Below are 22,979 nucleotides of genomic sequence, written 5' to 3'. Positions count from 1 at the left end.
CTCAGTCCAGGAGCTACTGCTTTGAACTAGCTCCTCCATGGCTGCTCTGCAAGGGGCCAAAGCCAAGGCCAACCACCAGGCCAGGGATCTGTCCAGCAGGCTTGAGGCCTGGTTCATCATGGCTGGCACTGCCTCTATGCAGGGGCCTCTGCCCACTGAGCAGCCTCAACATGTGCAATGAGAGGTGAGCCCTTCGATGAGCACAGCTCCACCTGGATCCAGGATCAAATGGCCTCCGGAGCATTTATCACATGCCCAAGGGCAGAACTGCCCAGGTGCAGACATGGATCTAAACCCACGGTGTCCCAACTCCCAGAGGAGCATGTGGGAACCACCATGGGGTCTTCCCTGGAGTGGCAGAAAGGAACCCAGGATCTGAGGGCAGCAGGAACACCAGCAGGCTGGCCGTCAGTGATGCTCTATTTGACCTGGCTGCTCTCTCTCTCTTTTCTTCCCCTCCCTAGGGAGGCAGCAACCCCTGCCACAGGCCAATATGGAGCCCAAAGGAAGGTTTCCTGGACTCTGGTCACAATGTTCTTTTTCTCATTTTGAACCATCACGCTTTACGTGGTGTTTTCCGATTGTTTATAAACAGCAGTGTCTAACCAGTACTCCCCTATTCCCATCTCAAATATTTTCCCACTTAGCACCTAGGAGGGCTTACTGGTGACCATCATCTAGCAAAATTGCTACAGAAATAAACTCACTGTCTGGGCTCTACCACCTGCCTCTACGGAGCCAGAAACAAATACGGGACCCTGGCTCCAGGTCACCTACTGCCAAACAGCATGATAGATCCTTCTTTAGGCTGATGCGCTTTCCCTGTCTATGCAAGGACTGAAGAGGCTTTGCCCTCTCACACTAGACTTGCTGCAAATCCCTGAGATAACAATGACCACCCATTGGTCCTGGGAGCCAGGCAGATCATCTGTGAGCACAGGGATTCCCAAACTGGAGATCAAGAAACATATGGAAGCCTCACTAGCTGATATCTCCCACTGGAAAGATAGAAGGTCCTCTTGGAGCATGGTAGTAATTGGCTAAGTGATACCTGTGGGTTCAGGGGAGTTGATTCACCTCTTAAATTACTACCAGAGAGCAGCTATGTCTGCATCCAGAGGATACAGCCCAAAACAGAACTTCTCTAGGCAGGTGCCCATCCTATCATTGTCCTCCTCCCAGAACACGCCTGCCCACCTCTGTAGGAAAGAGTACCCAATGCAGCTTAACATCATCTGTGAATACCACCAACTAGCAACAATTGTCTTCTGCTGGCCTCACCAATAAATTAAAGATCACACTTTCTGATTCCTGTGAAAACTGCCCTCTTCAGGCTCAGGGGCTCTTGCAGGGTTGAACAAAACCCTGCCCAGTTCAGAGAGCTGCAGAATGCACCAGTCTCACCATCCTTAATGACCCCTTTTTGCATGGCCACTCCTTCCTAGAATAGCCTTGAAGCCCGTAATCTCTCCTAAAGCATGGATACCTGTCCCTTAACTCATTCTTGGCAAATTGCACCCAGGACTTGGAAGGGGTAAGAGGAGCTAGCAATGACAAGAAAATCCAGCATGGTGTTATTAACTAGCGACACTGTACTTTCAGAACCACTAGCCCGTGCTCAATCTGCTTCCCCGCGGCCTCTTTCTGAGCTGTGTCACAAATAAGAAAGTGGCTGCTATTAGTCAAAATTAGGCTGAAGTTTTCCAACATGTCAGAGGCAAAGAAAGGGTCATGAGGGTGGCTCTCCCTCCAGCCAGAGTTACAGACCCAAAACATGGCCATCTGGAAATCAGTGTCAAAATATCTTAGTGACAGGATAGAGTCCTGAGCAGAGATACCTAGAAACTCAGGACCCAAACTCAACAGTCCTATAGCTACTTGGGGATGTCTTTCTTAGGGTCACACTCCTTTACTTGTGGCAGGTGAACGCTACAGAGGCACATGGGAGCTTGGCTTCTCCTCCACGCTGCCAGCTCCATTACTGGTCATGGCTCAGGCTGGGCATCCCCAAAGTGTGTGCTGGAGGTAAGTGACATGGGAAACCGAGGGGTGGGAGCAAGGACAGAAGACACGCAGGAGAAGAGGACAGAGCATCTGGCCCTCATACCAAGGGCTGAGGGCACAGAAGAACTCAGTACTTACCCCAGCCAGGCGGGAGCGGGCCCAGGGGATCATGGTCAACTGAAGGGTTCGAAGACTAAACACAAGAAACACAGCAGAACACAGAGGTTAAAAAAAAGCCACCAGTTAAAAATAAATAAATCTATAAAAATAAAAATGCTAATGACTCACTTCCACATTTCAAGACTTCACAGAGGATGCAGGGAGCCTCAGGTGGCATCTGCTCCTCTCAAAAGTCTTTGTTTAAAAAAAAAAAAAAAAGAACTCTGCACAGAGAGCCCAAATGAGTTTGGGGAAGGGTGAGCGAGGGGGAGGAAGAGGTGTGCAGAGGAAGGCGGGCCAGGGCGGCAGAGGCAGGAACCAGCCCGGCATGGCAGGAGGGCTCCGGGCAGGGCAGCCGGGCTAGCTAGCTCGCCCACGGCCTCTGCTCTGCTCCTGCCCGCGACGGCCAAGGCGACTGAAATCACCACCACCTCCAACTTTCTCCAAGAACCACACACGGGAGGGGAAAAAATATCGCAGGCCTTTCCAATGAAATCATTCCCACAAGCCCTGCCCACGCCCAGAGCTTCCTGGCTGGGGCGGACCCTCCTCCCTCTACCTCAGGTCCAGCCCCCACCGCCTCCTGGGTGTGCAGCATCCACCCAGACTGAGGGTACATTCATGCCCCAAGCCCCTCACCTCCCCCAGGAATGTTTTCCTTCCCCTTCACAAAGCACCTTTATTCTTCCCTGCCTGAACCTGAAGTTGCTTAGTGTTCTCTGTCTGCCTGTGGGGGGGGGGGGGGGGGACGGGGGCAGGGTGACAGGAGAGAGAAGGGGGAGTCGCTCCAGGACTTCAGGGTTGCTGTTTACATTAGAGCCCCCACCCCCCAGCCTAATTCTGCTCCGAGGTCTCTGGGGAAGGGCTGCAGAGGATGGAGGTTCTCAGATCCTCCGGGGCAAGAGGGGTGCTGTCAAAAACTTTTCATAGTTAAATAAAACAAGTATTGTTCTGCTTATTCTCCCCCTACCCCGAAGCATTTTTATTTCACTTACTAAAATTTAATCGTTATATTAGGGGATCAAGTTCTAAATGCAGACTTCAGGCTGCCGGGCTGGCCCCATCTGGGGTGATGGAGCCACACACGGGCAGGAGGATGAATGGAGCTCAGTGTTGGCTTGAGCAAACATTGGTAGAGCTCGACTGCCAAAGAACCCCTTTTTGCAGCCCTCCCTCCACCCCAACTGAAAGGACAGAGAAACTTTCTTTCCAAGGTGGCAACACAAGCTCCTCTTCCAAGTAAGTTCCAACAAAGACATTTAAGTCTTGAAACCATAGGTCCTTCTTGGGACAGGGCCCCCTTTCAGCTCAGGGTCTCCTTCCCACATGGAATGATACTGCACAAAGGCTGGGAAAGCTGGCCTGGATTTAGGGGATTGATTTAGGGGATTTAGGGCAGTTACCACCAGCCTCCAGGATGGGCTTAATTATCTCCATCACAATTCACATTTATCTAACTACTGAAAAGCATTCCCCCAACTCACAGCAGTCATTTTGGTGTGTGTTTGGGTACTGGAGGGGTTGGGAGTGATGGGGCACAGCATCTCATCAAATCCAAGTTCCTTCAACTCTGGGGAGAAATCAGCTACCACCTGGTTCCAACTGAGCTTCCGTGGGCTTATAGTCATTTTTTGCTTAACTCTACAAATCAACAGACCAGAAGGTCTTTGCTGACAGCATTGAACCAGGAATAAAAAGTATTTATCAGTCTTTTTTTTTGTCTTTTTTGTCCCTGAGCATTGAGCCCAGGGCCTCACACATGCTAAGCGAGTGCTCTACCCCTGAGCCTCTCTATCCCTGCCCTTTAAAAAACAAAAACAACAGCAGAAAACCATTTAACAGTACTAGGGATCAAACTCAGGAGCATTCCACCTCTGAACTCTACCCCCAGCGCTTTTTATTTTGAGACAGGGTCTCACTTAAGATGCCCAGGCCTCAAACTTGCAATCATCCTGCCTCAGCCTTCCAAGTAACTGAGAGGAGAGGCATAGGCCACCACTCCTAGCTTTTTTCTTTTTCTTTCTTTTTTTTTTTTCTTGAGACTTGGTCTTGCAGTGCCCAGGCTAGTCTTGAACTGTTGAGACCAAGTGATCCTCCCACCTCAGCCTCCTGGGCACGTGGGACTACAGGCATGTGCTTATCAGCCTTTTCCTGGATCCTTGTCTTTTTTTCTTTCTTTTTAATATCCCAACACACAACGTTGGTTCTCTTCCATTCAATTGAATTTTCACGGAGTTTCCTTGGTATCCTTCCATTCTCACCGTATCAGAGCCCTGCTAGCTGCCCTCCCCACCTTGAAGGGAAGAGAAGAGCAGACAGATGGGGAAGAGAAAGACCAGATATCGATGAGCACAAATAACATGAAATCAAAATCAATGGAGGCTCATGCTCCTATTTTACTCCTAGGACTTTACTAGCAAAGCACTTGACTATATTGGATATTTCTTCCCTAAGGTACTTAATACAACTTGAAATAAAAGAAAACCTGAAGGAAAGAAGTAATTAGAAGTTGAGGAAAAACAAAAAAAATAAAGAAGCCATCATGGCCAGAAAAGTCAAAAACCCCATGCCTCCGATGAGTCAACCATCAGCCCCTTCTCTTCTAAGCATACTTCCCTGAAATAAGGGATCCCAAAGTGTCACATGGTGCAGAGCCGTGAAAACGCACAAATAGAGCAAGGAGGATTACTACCAGAAGAAAGATCCTGGGATGTGCAGGTAATTCCAAGGGATAGGTCAGCATCCTTTATGACTGGAACTCAAAAGGAGTATAGCTGAACCATTTTCCCGGGGAATGTTCCCGGGTTGGCAGATCTGGGGTGCAGGCCATGAGCCAAACAGCTCACGTGAATTCAAGTCTCTTGGGAACTAGGCACAAAGTCCTAGTAATATTTTAAGACACAAATTCAGAAATAAAGAATGTCTAGCAAACACAGCCAAGGGCAAGAAAGGTTCTGGGAAGGGCGTAAAGATTGCAACGAGGAAGGAAGGCATCAGGGTTGTTTCTTTGCAGGATGCACTCAGTGAACTCAGAACAAAACACGGGTTCTGGAGAATTCCATCTGAGGGGCTCTCTGCAGAATAAGGAGCAAGTTGTCTGTTTCTGAATAGTGCAATTTGATTCCACATGTTAGGAGCCCCAGAACCATCAGTATGAGTCCTGCAGACCCTGGCTTCTTCTTTTAGTCACAAGGTGGGAGATGGACAAAGTTGAAATAAAGATAGAGGTGCCCTGGAAACAGTAAGCTGCACGATGGGTCCTGGCACAATGGTACAGCACACAGTCATGTGTGCCAGCATCCTCAATGGACCACAGCAGGAACTCAAACATGGGACCAAAAGAGAGTGCAAGGGTAAAACAAAAGTACAGGCACATTAGGAGTCAGGAAAGGAAAACCTGCCAGAAATATGGAGAACAATAACTTAGAGAACATGAAAAAGGTGTACATGGAGGCAGACAGCAGGAAGGAACGACAGGAGACTGCAATCTGGGATTCCCTTGACTCCCATTTTTGAACTGTATTTCATGTTCTCTGCAGTGCAGCAAAGAACGAGGTCTCAGTTTAAGCCCAGCAAGAGGAGGAGGAGGGGAAACCGCCAGTACAGTATCAGCTCTTAAGTCTTCCGAGTCAAACCCTGGGCCAAGGCCAAACCCCAAAATAACTGTATGAAAGCAACCCTTCTTGCTTGTAACCAGGACATGGCACCATAGCAAACAAGAGGGGAAAACCAACTCCAGAGGGGGAGAAAAAGCAACAGAGAGACATTGAGAGCAGACCAAAAACAGGTTCCCACCATATTTTTCAATATAAACCTTGTTTCTCAGAGAAAAGGTAACCCCTAACCCCAGGCAGAACCCTCCTGTGTCCCCAGCTGAGCTGAGAAAACCGTTTTAGATTAAGGGGAAAAAAATGTATTGAATTTTTACTTCTTAGAAGCCCTCCAAGTCAAACTTCTATCTCTATAAGCCTGAAATTATGTCACTAAAACGAGAGGCAGGCAACAGGAAAGAATGTTCCATAAAGACCAAGGGGCTATAAGCATCAGAAGCTGTGAATCTTTCCTCTAGGACACCAAACATTTCAGTCAACCTATGGAACCTATTTGGTGTACGGTATCCATTAAAGGAATTTTTTTTTTCTTAAAGAAGTTGGACAATCAGGGAGAGAAAACCATGTGAAACCCCAAGATGTATCCTTGTCAAAGGACAGACAGATCAAAGAAGAAAGATGCTCTAGATCTTTCCAGTTTTGCAGCCAGGACCACCCAAGAAAATGGCAGGCAAAGCTTTTGGGAACAGGCTCAAGAGGAACAATCTCTGAAATGCAGAGAGTGATGAGACTGCATCCAATTTTGAAATAAGCCAGAAGTGGATACCAGGCATGCTGTGGGGTAGACAGCATGGCATAAGGACATAAACAGTGCTGCACTTGGCAAGACCACCAGGGCATCAGCAGCTGTAGGAGGACCCTGGAAGCAACTTCATATGATAAACACCTCACTTTCTGCTCATCAAATTGTGGTCCTTCTCAGTTTCCTTACTTTCTGATGAGCAATCAGGCCCCATAGACAAAAGGGACTAGGTCACCAAGGGAGATGTTCCCATGATTTAAGGTTGATGATGGAGCTCCTGCTTTGGATGATCAGGAGAAGAGCCACAAATGAAGGCAAAAGTGATTTAAAGTTGTTTTTTAAAAAAAGATTGCTATTCAATTAAATAGAATTAAAGATTTTCTGAGCATCTAACTAGGATAGAATTTAACTTAGAAATGGATTATAGGATTAAAATTCATTCCAAATAGAAACAAGGTTATACGTGGTAATTAAAAGTCCTGGTCCAGCTCAAAATGCCATCAGTCTGCAATATACTGACCCTTCCTGTGCTGGTGCCTCCATGAACCTGACCTTGAGCTCTAGGTGCCCTGGAAAACACAATCAGCACTCCAGTTCGGAAATTCACCTCTCCCTGGCAGAGAGCCTATGTAGCAGGACTCTTCCCAGTTCCAAGTCACTGATGGAGGCTCCAGGAAGTGGGGCTGGGGGCTTCTACAAGGCATAGTGTAGGAGACCAATAGATGATTGGGACCAGCACACCATGAATTCTGGACTAGAAGGTTTAAATGTTATTCTGTGGGTAATGACCACAGAGGGTTTGAGCCAGTACAGTGATGCAATGAGAGTAAGGCTTTTGAAGACTGCTCTGGTGGGAACAGGCAGGACAGACAAGGGGATGCCAGCAGAGGCGACTCTGACAACTCGGACAGGAGGGAGCAAAGAAAGATTTAGCATCACACAGGAGACTGTTTTTTGTTTGTTTGTTTGTTTGTTTGAAGGGGGGATACCGGACGGAGATTGAACTCGGGGGCGCTCGATCACTGAGCCACAATCCCAGTCCTATTTTGTATTTTATTTAGAGACAGGGTCTCACTGAGTTGCTTAGTGCCTCGCTTTGGCTGAGGCTGGCTTTGAACTTGTGATCCTCCTGCCTCAGTCTCAGGAGCCACTGGCATTATAGGTGTGCACCACCATGCCCAGCTAGGAGACTGATCTAAATTTAGGGTCTACAAAGTTTGTAAAGGCCATTCTATAAATGTCTTAAGACTTAGAGGGCTTTTCCATCTCTGATGACTACTCAACTCCACTGCAATAGCACGGAAGCAACCCCAGTCAGCATATAAACTGGGTGTGACTGTGTCCCAATAAAACTTTATTATCAAAACCAAGTGGTCGGGGGGCTGGGGCTGTAGCTCAGTGGCAGAGCACTTACCTAGCATGTGTGAGGCACTGGGTTTGATCCCTAGCACCACATAAAAATAAACAAATAAAATAAAGGCATGCTGTCTATAATTACAAAAAAAAAAAAAAACAAGTGGTAGGCCAGTTTGGCCCCTGGGCTATCGTTTGTTTTAAAGGTCCTCCATCCTTGAGAATCTGTCACATAGAAAGATCTAAAGAAAAAAAAAACATTGCAGCAGTAGAAAAAGAAGAACTGGGTGACTGCTTCCATTCAGAAAGGTGAGGAATGGACAAAGTCAAAACTGATTTTCAGGTTTCAAGTCAGAGAGAATGGACTGAAATGAAGAGTAAAGAAAAGAAAGTCAGTCTTGAAAGAAAGTCTGTGAATTTAGCTTCAGACATGTTTATTTCTTAAACCAGAGGCTGGACATGGAGTCTCTAAACACTGGAATTTGAGGAATCTCACGGTGATGAGTAAAATCCCCAGGGTCAGAGCACTGACGTCTCCAGCCATCGCTTCTGTGCTCACCACTTGGGTCTACAAAGAACACGGGAGGTGGTACATTCTCAAGTGCAGGGAGGCTGCCCTCCCTTGCAGCAGGCCCCTGTCCTCTCACCTGGTAGAGGAATCTCTGGCTGAAGTGCTGCATGGCCCCCTGGAGCTGATTCCTCTGTGACTGCCACTGTTCGTAGTTCCGCACATACTCAGCTGTCGGTCGCTGCCAGGTGGTGGTCCGAGTGTTGTGGTCCACATAGTAAAACCGCCCTCGGGGGTCTGTGCGTTTTTCCCAGCTGGAAATATTCAGTTTAGAATGAATATAAGGATTACCCCACCCTCACCAATTTCTAGAAAAATCTCAGGATGGATGTCAAGGAGGGACCAAGGGAAGGCCAAGCGCAGCACAGGAGCTTGGATGCACAGCAAGGCAGGCCCCTCCTTCAGAGGCCAATGGGGCTTAGATGATCATGGCAGACTGTGGTTATCCCAGCAGCCTCCTGATTTCCATCTGGGGATCCCTGTAGCTCTGGGCAAACTGATTCTGTTCCCAGCGCAGTTGAACAACTGGACAGGGAGTGGGCATGTAGATCCAATCTGGAACAATCAAGATGGAGCTCAGCACTTTTGCTAGTATCGGGGGAAAAATATAGTCTCTGGGTCTATCTAACTACGGGTGAGGAAGCATACAGTCCTGGGAGCCAATGGTCATCATTTTGGACCCAAACATAGTTTGAAGTTGACCCAGAGGATGGAAGAACAGAAAAATGGAAGAAAAACCAGCTCCTGGGTAATACTGTTGAGCCATCAGATCAAACTTCACATGAAATCAGGATTTATATCTAGAATTTTCAATTATATAAGTCATTAAATTTCCTTCATTATTTAAGCAATTAGATACTAATTTTTGTTAGTTGTGACTGAAATCCTCCCAATATAAGGTATCCATGGAAACATTTGTATGGTCTTGGGAAGAAGAGTAGGACTCTTCATGTTATCTTTGGTGAGGAAGCGACCTTTCCAAAGTTGGTTCTAACATACCCACAGACAGGGAGGGGCCCCAGACAGAAAGCAGAAAGTCTCAGCTGCACTTGGTAAGCATAACTTGATTTCCACACACATGGGGAAGAAGAGACCAAAAGAACTAGGAGGGAACTTTCCAGTGTGATGGAAGTTTTCTACATCTTTTTTTATTTTTATTTTTTTGGGGGGGCGAGTACGAGGGATTGAACTCCGGGGCACTCAACCACTGAACCACATCCCCAGCCCTACTATGAATTTTAATATTTAGAGACAGGGTTTCTCACTGGTTGCTTAGCGCCTTGCTTTGCTGGGGCTGGCTTTGAACTGGCAATCCTCCAGAGCTGCTGGGATTGCTGGCATGCGCCACAGCACCCAGCTAGTTTTCTACATCTTGATGGGGGTGGGTTACATGAGGGAATGCATTGGTCAAACCTGGGAAATACAGCACTGTGCCTCTCACTGTATGTAGATAATACCTCAGAGTTAAAAAGTGAGCTTGGATCTAATCAAGCCAGCTTATCTAGCTACCAGCTTATAGGAAAGACAAGGGACAGAGGAACATGTTCCACAACACCACAAGGTCATAATCAGCCATATCCGAAGTAAAAGAAATTCTGTAAGACAAATGCCAAGGTTCTTCAACAAATAAATGGACTGAAAAAAAAAAGAAAAAAAAAAAAACAAGGAACAGGGAAACTTATAGATCAAGAGAGACTTAAGAGACATATTAGCCAAAAGCAATGTGTTGACCTTGGGGTTGGATCTGATTCAAACAAGTATAAAAATATTTTTAAGACAACTGGAGACATGGAACATGACTGTGTATGACATAACATAAGGAAATGTTAATAATTGTGGTGGGTGAGATGAGTGTTTTTGGAAAATCTCATTTTTTTTTTAAGAGACATACAGGATATATTTTGGGATTGAAGGATATGATGTCTAGAATTTGCTTTAAAATTTATCAGGTCCTCCCCTGAAACGCAGGAGGTCAGATGAGACAAAATGGTTTTAATTGTTAGAACCAGAAGAGGGTTGCAAAGGATTCACTGTACTACTCTTTCAAGTTTGAAATATGCTTGAACTTTTCCATCAGAAGTTTGAAAAACCAAGAGGGAAGTAAAGGATTAAAAAAAAGAAAGAGACACCAACAGAAGAAAACAGGACTAAGATTATGCAAAGGGAAGCTAATGGAGATTACACTGTATCACCCCACACAACTGCAGATCCTGCTCCCTGACTCCTTTCTCATTTCTGCTCATCTGGAGTTTTATGTCACTTGCATAATCATTATGATCCCTTCATAATGATCCTTGATGTTCTGGGTTAGCCTCTCAGTTGGCTTTTTTGCCATCATTTCAATGATCTTTTCAATTTAAAACTCATGACCTCACTAAAAGTGGTCTTCCCCTCAAGCAGTTCCCAGACCCAATGGCCTGCTCCCAGATTGGATCTGGATCCTACCTGCCACCAGACAGCCATACCTTGATAACTTACTGTCCCTCTGTATTCAAATAAATGCTACAGCTCTCCCCATATCTGAGTCTTCCCCACATTTTCTTCCCAGGGATGATACTGTACCACAATGTCCTCGCTGACTTCAGAATATCACTCAGTCCAAGTGCTTCTTGTTTTGTTGTCTCTCTGCCCTTGACTTTCCATTTCAATATCCAGCCTGTACCACCTCACCCCTGGACTACGGCAGCCAACCTGAGCTAATCTCCCCATGCAGAATCCGACTATAAACAGCCATCAGAACTACCACATTGGGTTGGCTTCAAGGGCCTGCTGCTGCTCAAAAACACTATAGGTTCCTGCCACCCATAAGCCAAGGTCTGTTAGTTAGCACTCAAGGCTCACAACAATGTGGAGCTATCCACCACTCTCATAGCTTCTCCAAAGTAGTCATTTGTATTATTATCAAAGAAATCACCTCTATATGGCTTTCAAATGTGAACAGGACAACAAGGTATATAATGAAAAATATGAGCCCCATTGCTCATCCCTGGTCCCCAGAGGAAACTACTTTCAACTCTCACCCGCTTCTTCTATGTATGTATGTATATCCATGCCTCTAAACAACATGCCGTTCCATTATTTATTTCCCCGTGTTCCCTGTTCCTTATGCACTTTCCACTATGTAAAAGAGGATCAAGTTATTATATTCTATCCCTCATTACACACACTGCCATCTCCTCCCCTCATTTTAAATATGGAAAATCATTACTAAATCAATATTCAGCATTTATATTGTGATGACATAGAATACTAGAAACACACTTCCTACTCAGGTAACTCTTTTGCTTTTCTTCTGGAGGTAAGAACTGCCTTGTTTCTTTCTGCTTGGCTTTAAGAACTTATCACTAATTCAGCCCCAGATTAAAATACAATATGAAGCTGAGCCAGTAGATGGCAAAGCAGAAGAATAGAAGAAAAGTCAGCTCCCTCATAACATCGTTGCCCAGCTAGATCCAGCTTCACTTGAAATCAGGACTGACTCTAGATATAATCTCGATGTCATCTAGATGTAATGTCTACATATAATCGAGGTGGCATCAACCCCCCAGCCACATCTTTTCCACACTCTTCAGCTAATTTGTATACTGCTCTCCACCCTCATCCTGAGCCGTCTCTCCTCTTCCTGCTAGAAACTTCCATGTTCTCTCATTTGAGGCCCCTGTGTCCTACATCCCATGCTGCTTCTTCCGCCACTTCCTCTTATTTGGTGGAATAAATGATCTAGGAGACTCCGATGAAGGACACACCAAAGTTAATATTTTGAAAGCCAGAAAATCTAAAGATGCCTTTATTTGTATCCTAAAACTTCAATGTTAAAATGAACAAAAGGTGATTTAGAAGTTGGTTTCAAGACAGGAAATCATTTTCTGTCAGAATTGTGATGGTCTCACTCTACAGCTGTTGTAGCATTCTTAATTCTTGATCCTTTCTTAATTTTTTAAAAATTTTTTTGATCATTTCTTATCCTATTTCCGATCTTGCTAGAACCAGTATTCAGATGCCAGATCTCCTAAATTCAACTTCTAATTTTCTTATCTCCAAATTTATCTTTCAGTCATTCTCCTGATTTTTTTTTTTTTTTTTTTTTTGTGTGTGTGTGTGTGTGTGTGGTGCTGAGGATTGAATTGCATGGGAGGCAAGCACTCTACCAACTGAGCCATCTCCTCAGCCCCTGAATTCTTTACTTCTGCTGTCACACACAGTAACTTCTAACAGCTCTTGCTTCCTGAAGGGATCATTTCATGGCCCCCTGTTCTTGTTGCACAGAGCCCATATTTCTTCCCCAAATCTTTGAGGGTGTTAATCATAGTTGGGTTTTTCTTGCTGCAGTTTGTTTGCTTTCAGCTCTCTATACTGTTTTCACCAAGTCCCTTTTTGTCCCTTTCTGCTGATTGTTGGCTGCTTGTTCACATTTATAAGAGAGCTACTACCATGCGACTGGAAGCTCAGGGTGCTCAGGTGGGGCTGCTGACTGTAGCTCCTCTGCACAGTGGTCAGCAGAGGCTCAGCTGTTTCATCAAAAGGTCCCCACATAGACAATCTGTAGTTCTTTCCTTTAGACTGATCATTTTTCTTAGCAATAAAAAATTTCTAGTCTTTTTCCTAAGGGCTGAATACTACATCCTCACTTAATCCCTTTCTCCAGTTCATTCCTTCCTACAGCTGTGGCTTGTCCCTATGGCTGATTCTGCTGAGGAGCTTCTTAGGGTCAGCAGGAGGCTGTGTGTGTCTGTATGTGTGCGTGTGCGTGGTTGGCCAGGAATGGCATGATGGCCAACAACCTGACAATCTAACCACTCACTGCACAAATTTTCAACTGACCTTCAGGCTTCAATCTCATTCCACAGCCCTCCTTGGTGTCTGTAATAGCTGAGGTTTCCCAGGGCTCCCCGGGGCATGCTGGCCAGCTTCCTGCTGGACACCTCATACTACAGACTTGGGTTTCCGCTTTCTCAGCTCTGCCATTTATCTCTCAGCAACTCAACTTATTAACATCTCCTCCATATGCTGTTTGCCTCTTTCAGTCCTTATTTTTTAAGGTTTCTGATTTTTTTTTCAGACCTTTATTGCCATTTCTGTGGGTTTTCAAGAAGAATGGAAACAAACATTCAACCCACATGTTTTAACTAGAAGTCCTCTGGATGGGTGAACTTCAAACTTCTAAGCAGCATAACCCACCTTTCATTTCAGATGAAATCTAATGCAGACTCATAATACGTAAAAATGGCACACTGGTTGGGGACCCCTTCAGTCTTTTTGCCATCTTTGACTCCAGTGGGCATCACCAAACCCAAGGGCCTCACTGGACACACTCTGAGCATCTTTGTTTCACACCAACCACTCACTCCAACAAAACTGTTCTAGGCATCATTCCCCAAACATGTCTTTCACATTCCACATACATGCTGCCCCTCCACTCTCCCTCTTAACCTGGATCGCCTTACCATTCTTAGGTAAGTCCAGCCCTTCCTGCAACAGTCTGATCCACTCTCTGTGAGGCTCTCCCTACCCTGATGTTCTACAGTGATCTCTCTCTCTCTGCTTACTTCTGAGCACTGCTTAAGAGTGACTAAGGAGCAAGTGACCACATTCATCCTACCAGGTCCAATTCATTGCTCCTGGATAAAATGACCAGTCTGCCTACATGTTTCCCGGAGATTTGCTATAAGGGAGGGCCCTGCTAAAGTGAATCCTCTGGCTCAATCTTGCTCTTTGGTGACTAAATCTGCTGAGACAGTGGCTCTATCTGTAATTTCCAAGTTGCTCTCACCATGGTTTACACTTCGCTAGGACAGAACTTCTCCCATTATTCAGCAATAAAATCATAAGAATTCACTGTGTTCTCTCTGGGTTCCCTACTATTACTAGTGAATGAAGAGCCAGAGGCTCAAAGCTCTTTGCCTAAAACTCAGTAAGAACTAATAAGTTGGAGGAGAACATTAAAACTGTCGTAGGAAGAACAAAGATTCATCTAGTGTCCCACCTGAACTGAATTTACTTAAAGAAAAGTAAATCTCCAACCTTCCTTAGAATTGTATCTTTACTTCAGTTCCATACAAACACTCACCAGGTCAAGGTCTACCTTACAGACTAGAGAGTTAAGGGGCAGTAACAGCAGGTTCATAGAGTTCCTACTGCTTTCAAACACACACCTTGTAAATACACAAAGTGCAAGTGTGTGATACATACTGTTAATGTCAATGTTTGATTTGTTACACAATTAGAGAAATTCAAATATTGACTAGGTATTTGACAATATGAAGAACATACTATTAATAAACCTGTGGTTTATCATTTTTAATGATAATATTTTTTACAAATATATATTAAAATATGGGTAAATGATATAATGAGATGTGCTCCAAATTATCTAGATCAGAGTGTGGGGGAGGTGATGAGGGTTATAAATCAGAAACCAGTAATTTCGTTCTACAAAGGGCCACAAGATAAATATTTTAGGTTTTGTAGGCCATATAGTCTCTGTTGCAATTAATCAGTTCTGCTTGAAGTATGAAAGCAGATGATATTTAGACAGTGAGCACTGCCAGGAATATGGCTCAGTGGTAGAACACTTGCCTAACATGCACAAGGCCCTGGGTTCAATCCCCAGCACTGCAAACAAAATAACAACAACAACAACAACAAAAAACATGAATAGGGCTGTATAAAACTTCATATACAAAAAAAAAAACTTCATTTACAAAAGCAGGTAGAGGACCAGATTTTGTCCACATGCCATTATAATGTGCTGGCTCCCAGTACAGATGAAACAAAACCGGCCATGAGTTGATAACTGAAGCTGAACATTGAGTCTGTAGGGGCTTATTATACTTGAAAGCTTCCAAAATAATACGATATTTTCCATCATTGCCACATAGCACAATGTTTTAGTATTATTTTAAATTAAGAAGTCAATGTTCAACTCTGGCAACTTATTTAACTTCAAGTCAAAGCAGAAAACAGAGTGAGCACTAACGATGACACATTGTGAGCTCCATTCTGAGACGGGCAAGGAAGAGGAGGAAAACTCAAGCACTCTACTGGAAACCGAAGCTAAAAGCAGCCCATCCATGGAAATGTGTAGGGCCAGAAGGTGAGGTGGTGTTTGCCTGGCACACGCCTGACAGCTGAGCCCAACAAAGCACCGGGGCTCTCCCAGTCTCCCTACCACTGACTCCCTTCCTGGGCACACTCTGGAAGGGGAAGTGCTCATATTTTATTCAGGAACCCTTTCGTGGCTGCTCTAGTCGGGGGTGATTCTCTCCTGGTAGCAGAATACATTTTCTCAGGACTGGGAGATACATGTGCAAAGAACTTTCTGTCCCTGGCAAACAGGAAATCCAACCCCTTCTCCTTGAACTTGGACAGTCTTCCCTCCCCTGGAAGCCTCTCTCATCCTTTGGTTTTGGAGAACCCAACTGTGTTCTCACCAAGTCCAGCTGAATGAGAAGACTCTCTGCCTTTTGGGGCACATTGGTGCAGAGAAACTCATCAGTCTTCTTTACCCACCTTCTCGTGCCTTTTTATCCCTCAGAAATTCTCTCTTTTCTGTGTGTGTGTGTGTGTGTGTGTGTGTCTGTCTGTCTGTCTTTGATGCCTGGGGTTGAATGCCTTATAGGCAAGCACTTTGCCACTGAGCCTACTCCCCAGAGATTCTCTAAAAATTCTAGTCCATTCGAAGAATGAGAACAGGATTAAGGAAACTGGATGAAAAAAAAAAAAAACAGTCAAATGATCCAAGATCAATATCACCATGCTTTGCTACCTTCAAAGAAATGAACTGAACACCTGGCCCTAAGGAGATGTCTCTGTATGGTGACGTGACTAAGGCATCAAGACCCTGAGGCCCAGAAGGCTTTCCTTGCCCGCCTACCTCCATGTCAGCTCTGAACCCCACTTAACACAGCCCATCGCCATCACTCATGGCCAACGCAATGCATGTAGAGAGAAAGGAAAACAGAGGAAAAAGGAGAGAAAGTAGATGGGGAAGGGAAGGAAAACCAAGGAGAGAACAGGGAGAAAGAGCTGTGGTAGGAAATGGTGGAAAAGCCACTGAGTGACTCTTACACCAGTTCTAGAATCTCAGGCCTTACCCCGGAGGAAGAGGCCGCTCCCAGGTGGTGGTCTTGGTGTTGTGGTCAACATAATAGACTCGGCCATTGGGCAGCTCTCGCTGCTCCCATCTGGAAAACAAAGCCAAGGAGACATGAGATGCATGGCTGTAAGGCAGAGCCCACCAGCCAGAAAACCCTTCACCACTGAATTTAGAAAAAGCAGTAAAGATGAAGCATCACACTGACCCAGTGGTCACACCAGCTCCCTGCTGTTGCTAAATGTGGCATCCAGGAACGTTTCTGAGGAAACTACAGTAGCCCCTCTTTGTGGGATCAGTGTCCTGGGTCACAAAAAGTACCCTGTAAATCCCCTAAACCACCCCCATGAGTCTACATTTGTGGATTTTTGAAATCAGTATTTCTTGGTCATATCAGGGCCAAAGATCCCTTTAGGAATATGATGAAAGCTGAGGTTCCTTTCCTTCCAAAATACACTTAGGACAAAAATACATATGCAATTTCTGGGTTTTATGGACCTCTCCAAAGTTTATTTATGGACCCTCTTGCCTGTTCAGGCAACACACTCTGTTAAAGGCACAAATTATTTGGCCAACCATGTTCTCCTACCATCATATATTTCATGATAAAATTTGTTTAAAGCATGGGATTCATTCACAGAGGATCTTTACAAGAAATCCAGGTGAATCGAGAAACACAGCATACTATTATTTACTGATCATCCAAGAGGCCAGTCTATGAGAAAGTTAATATGAAATTGGGTGCTGAGAGGGGCTCATCTGTGCTAAAGGAAGGATGAAAAGGTGGCAGGTGACTCACTCAGAGAAACCATGAGCATTAACAGTACAAATACAGCCAAGTAGCACCACCCCAACATTCTTGTTATCTGCAACACCCTCCCTATAACTACTCACCTAGAATACAGCAATCTATACTCAGAGGATACAAACATTTTTTATAATGCTTATCACCTCCCCCCCCCACCTCTTTGCTACTGGGGACTTAACCCAGGAGCATTTTACCACTGAGCTACAACCCAAGCCCAAGCCCTTTTTACTTTTTATTTTGAGACAGGGTCTTGCTAAGTTGCTTAGGACCTCACTTAGTTGTTGAGGCTGGCCTCAAAACTTGCAATTCTCCTGCCTCAGCCTCCTGGGTGGCTGGGATTACAGACGTGCACCACTGTGCCTGCTCTGCTTATCACTTTATAAAGGATATTAATGGTCCCATGAGCCTTTGTGTTTTACATTGACTTCATTTACTTCTCCTTTGGGTACTGCCTAGTGGAAGGTGGCCTTTTCTTTTTTTTTCCCCCCACAGTAACAAGCAGGAGTTTATTAGAAAAAGTGAGAAATGTGGGGAAGGTGGCCTTTTCAAGGAAGCTTACATACAGTCTATTCTGCTATGATGCTTGTTTTGAACATGCCATTTTGTTCCAATGTAACTGATACATGAGAGAATAATATAATAAGAATTGTGCGTTCACTTATACATGATTTTTGTGTGTGAGAAAGACTGGATGAACACAGAAACTTCCCTCTGCTAAAAGTGGTCACACAGAAGTACACAAAACCCAGTCATCCACCAGCCACCTCCATTTACCTCCTCAAGTTCTGCACCAGATGGTCCCACATGGTATGGACGGGACATGCTCCATCTGATTTCAGGATGAGTTACTTAGCTCACAGTAACAGCCACAAGCCCCTGCCCTCCCACCACCTGCTTCCACATGGCAACTCCAGGAACTGTCCAGGGAAATTGCCATTTGGAAGCAGGGCTGTGTACTTCTTAATCATTGAACATGTGTAAAGCTGTGCTACCATTAGTATTAAGCTCCTAGATGGTTTATGTGGCACTGACAAATTTCTTGAGTGCTAATCCTTTTACCCATTTCTTCCCAGAAGGGCTATGGTTTTATTGCATGATTTTGCTTAGCGGGATGATTCTTAGGACCACCTATGCTACCTACAGCAGAGTTGACTACATACTGAAGCATGTCCTTACTCTATTATTAAGCCTGCTGTATCTACTACGATAGATGTTAGCTGTGTTCAGTGTCACTTTTCATTTAAACAGGGATGTATGATCATCATGCTACCATGGTCAGCCCCTAGAAACTCGTTCAGAAACAGAGATGCACCAAATTTCTAAAGCAAAGAATGAGACTCTGCAGTGAGCTGTGGACCAACGCTTCCTGCCATGCAACCCCTGTGTCCATCCATTGGTGGGAGTGCCACCATCAGCAAGGGAACTGGAGCTCAGAGCAACTCAGCTCTGCCCCAGAAGCCCATGAGTTTGACCATACCTTGCTGAAAGGAAGAAAGGGAGGAAGAAATGAAATGTATAGGGACCAAACAAATTACCTTCCCCGTCCTGATCTCAGAATCAAAGAGGTATCCCCAGCACTGACATCAAGGGAGGAGACCCTGCAGGACCAAGATGGCTGGGGGTATTATAATGGGACCATGGGGTTGATTTCTAGGCTGTCTTAATCTCAACCCTCCTCTCAGATACAATCCACTGAAAGAAGCTGCACTTTTTCCATCACAGGAAGGGCCAGCTGTGAGGGCAGCCATGTCTGGTGGTTCCACATACACACAACCAAGAGGGGTCAGCTACGGGGCTAAGTACACGAGTGCTACTATTAAAAGAAAAACTTTAGACAAATTAAATATCACAGAGTTTGTCTGAACAAAGAATGATTCATGAATCAGGAAGCACTTAGAACCAGAAGGGGACCAGAGAGTTCAGCCCAGCACTGTGAGCAGTGACCTTCAATAGGCCAAGTGCAAAGTAGAGAAGTCATATGAAGGGCTATGGCCAGCTTCTGCCTCATTTACACAGAGTTTGATCAGTTGTCTACCTGTGGCTGGTTGAAACCCAAATATCTGTTACCAAAAAATATACTCCTAAATTATATTTTAGTTGGTTTACACACTAGGTTAAGTTGCAATGTATTCTGGAGAAATTCAAAGTATAAGATAGTCTCAAGCTATCTCCCACTTCCTTTTCTGTACTGACACCACTAAAATGCACTCCGGAATACTTCCTCTCCTGGGTATGTGTGATCACGTTCCAACTGGACAGATTCCTGGGGACCTGACCCAGATGCCCTGCTTCCTTCCAGTATACAAGGAAGATCCTCAGGACCCCATTTGGTATTTTATTAATATTTGTTAAAAGCGCAGAATCTCTTAGCAAAGTGGCAGATGAAAATGTAAGACAAGGAAAAGATCTTTCTCTGAATGTCCTTCAGAATTTAAAAAAAAAGGAAGAGTAACAAATATTGCAGCTCCAGAGGTTGGTATCTCACCTGTGAGGATCTGGTAGAACTTGTGAGCAAAGAAAGCAGGTGGCACATGGAGCCATTTGCTAAGTCACCAATCACCTGCTTAGGAAAAAGTAGCAAATCTGATACTCTTTTTATTCATCCAAATTTGGAAATAAGAAAGGCCAAGAGGGGCTGGGGATGTGGCTCAAGCGGTAGCGCGCTCGCCTGGCATGCGTGCGGCCCGGGTTCGATCCTCAGCACCACATACCAACAAAGATGTTGTGTCCGCCGAGAACTAAAAAATAAATATTAAAAATTCTCTCTCTCTCTCTCTCTCTCTCTCTCTCTCTCTCTCTCTCTCTCTCTCCCCTCTCTCACTCTCTTTAAAAAAAAAAAAAAAAGAAAAGAAAAAGAAAGGCCAAGAGGAAGATACTTAGCTTAAAAGTAAGCATTAAAGCCAGCACAGCTTCATGCCTGTAATCACAGCAATTCGGGAGGCTGAAGCAGGAAGATCGTTAAGTTCAAGGTCAGTCTAGGAAACTTAGAAACATCTTGTCTCCAAGTAAAAAAATAAAAGGAGTTAGGGGGCTGGGGATGTGGCTCAGTGGGAGAGTACTTGCCTAACACATGCAAGGCACTGGGTTCAATCCTCAGAACCACATAAAAAAATAAATACATAGGCTGGAGCCATGGCTCAGTGGTGAAGTATTTGCCTAGCATGTGTGAGACATTGGGTTCGATCCTCAGAACCACATAAAAATAAATAAATAAAAGTACTGTGTCCATCTACAACTAAAAAAAAAAATTTTAATAAAATAAATTAATTAACTAAAGGTATTGTGTCCATCTACAACTTAAAAAAAAGGGGGGGAGGGTTAGGAATGTAGCTCAATGGCACAGAATTCCTGGGTTCAATCCCCACATTACAAAAAGATAATAAAAGAGTGTTGAAATATGGAAATTCCTAGAGACAATGAAAGCAAACCTCTGACCCTAGTACAGTTTAGTACCCGAGAACACTTCAGCATTCCCCAAGAAGCTAGCTATAGCCTTTCCTTCCTTAGAAACGGGTTCTCTAGGCAGTTTTCAGTACAAAAACCCCGGCACCACCACTAATTTACCCATTCTGCAGTCACTATTTGGAAAACTGTCCATAATATTTGGATGAGATGTCCCATTTATAAAGACAAATCATCTATTGTAGCAACCGAGATTTTAAAAAAACTGAACACATTGTTCTTTTATTTAAAAAGTTCTCATTAGATTTTTCATTTTGTAAGAAGAATCCACTTTTGACTTTGTTTATGTTTAATCTGAGTCAAGGGAAAAACTCTGGTTTCATTATACTTTGGCTAATATTTTAATTTGAAGATAATACTTCAAATTCCATGAAGTAAAAGTCCTTCGTTGGCACAGTGGAATTGCCACATACTGCCAGGAACAGAATCGGTGTTTTCTCCTCTTCCCTTGTATTCCATAAACTCCAACAGCTCTTTAGAGGACGCAGGCTTAGACAAGATCTTTTCTTCCCATCTTTGATTGCAGCCAATTCTAGAAATCAGTCTCTCTTTTAGTGCCAGCAAATCTTGGCACCCTTCTATGAATCCTCTTAATTGGCTTAGACAGAAAAATATAGTTATCAGACAAACAAGCTCTTTTCTCCCTTCTTTTTTCATATCTACATTTTTCCTATAAAAATTTCCTGTTCAGATTAATCGTCCATGTGGGTCCTCCCTGCTCTCTGGCCTGCCTCCCTCTAACTCTTAACTCCTTCTAACTCCCTGACCTGCCAGCTACACACAAATCATACAAGTACCTTCCCTTCCTTCATGTGCAGCGGGCGGTCATTCTACCATCAGCCACATGAGCCTCCAGGTTCTCCCTTCTTGGTAGCTGCTGGATGAAGCCTTCCAACTAGCTTGGCTTGGTCTCCCCACACCAAGAAGGTGATGTCCCTTATAGCATCTTCTCCACGCTAAGATTAAAAAGCTTTTTAACTAACAGCCCAAAGGTCTCACTTAATACTGTATCTCAGTCACCCGGGCCCTATCTGCTACTGCTAAATAGCCTTCTTTGATGCTCTCAAGGTTCAAAACATCAGGTTTGTTTCAGGTACCATCAACTCGTTGCTTTTTGGCCTTCAATAAGTAACATTAAGTCAGATGGTAGACAACATGTGGTCTTTGTGTCAGAAAAAAATTAAATACAGTCTCCAATTTCAATTAATCTGACATAATTTTTATTTTGCCTAAATTATCTTGGCTCCTATGGGTGCCCTTTACTCCTCTGTGCATCTTCTCCACACTCAATCTCCCAATGATAGCCACCATTAAAAAGTTAAGGGCTAGAAAATAATCCCATCATTAGGAGGAGGTAGATCATCTCTGTCCTATGTTATCTGAAAGGACAATGTCTGGTCACCTGAACCACACTTTCTTGCAGACTTCCTAAAAGGTCTTTAGGAAGTTAATCCTCCATGGTCTGCCACTGCAGCACGTATCCACCCATCCTGGTCAACACAGTTCTTAGTCAGATCCTCCTGTGTTTGGACAGAAACATTTCACCAAAAGTGGGATAAAATTGGAATGACTGGGGACGTGGGGGGAGGAACTCAGGTTAGTATCAGAATTTTCCTTAAATGATTCTTATAAATGCACAGGTCGGAATGCTCAAAAACTCAAATCTTAGTAAGGGAATTATTAACTTGTATTAGTCATCAATTTGTTCACTTTTTATTCCCCAGGCACTGGGCATTAGTAAAGATGACTCTCAAGCAAAAGACACTTTCTCCATTGGAGAACAATCAAGCCAGAACCTTTACACGCCCTACAAAAAACAAGTCTTGCTGGTACTGAAACAAAAACTGAACTTTGGAAGAATATACTGGAAGTATTCAAGTATTCTTAAAGCAGCCTATGTAGAAATTCAACTCGCCACAGGCAAATATTACATAAAACTCCTGTTTGTTTGTTTGTTTGTTTTAATTTTATGTTCCTATAATAAACGCATTAGCACCAACTCCTATAGTCCACTTCTGGGGCGAACCATGAGATTTACTTCCTCTGTAGGTAAGTGTTCAGCCTGTTTTGTGAGACAGAGACCCAGGTAAAATGGAACATCTCTCTGTACTGCTCACTGTTATAGCCTCAGTAGGTCCTCTGTAAACTGGGTAGGAAATGTGTTAATTTAGTTCCTTCCC

At 44.3% G+C, this 22,979-nt stretch overlaps 1 protein-coding gene across 3 annotated transcripts in view; it reads right to left on the bottom strand.

The window, feature by feature from the left end:
* Positions 1–22,979, bottom strand: part of WWP2 (WW domain containing E3 ubiquitin protein ligase 2) — a 139,575-nt gene that overhangs the window by 12,129 nt on the left and 104,467 nt on the right. For 2 of the 3 annotated variants that reach the window (XM_081275514.1, XM_081275513.1), the window contains 3 exons: positions 16,531–16,620; positions 8,517–8,691; positions 2,143–2,197 (listed from right to left, as the gene is read on the bottom strand). In XM_081275514.1, the coding sequence (XP_081131640.1) occupies positions 2,143–2,197; positions 8,517–8,691; positions 16,531–16,620 (320 nt within the window). Of the gene's footprint in view, positions 1–2,142; positions 2,198–2,292; positions 2,806–8,516; positions 8,692–16,530; positions 16,621–22,979 lie in introns of those variants that run through there. The other variant, XM_081275515.1, reaches the window with a different exon arrangement.

Source organism: Spermophilus citellus (assembly GCF_964194105.1).
Source record: "Spermophilus citellus genome assembly, chromosome: 18".
Taxonomy (NCBI): Eukaryota; Metazoa; Chordata; class Mammalia; order Rodentia; family Sciuridae; genus Spermophilus; species Spermophilus citellus.
This window is presented reverse-complemented; position numbering and strand designations above follow the sequence as displayed.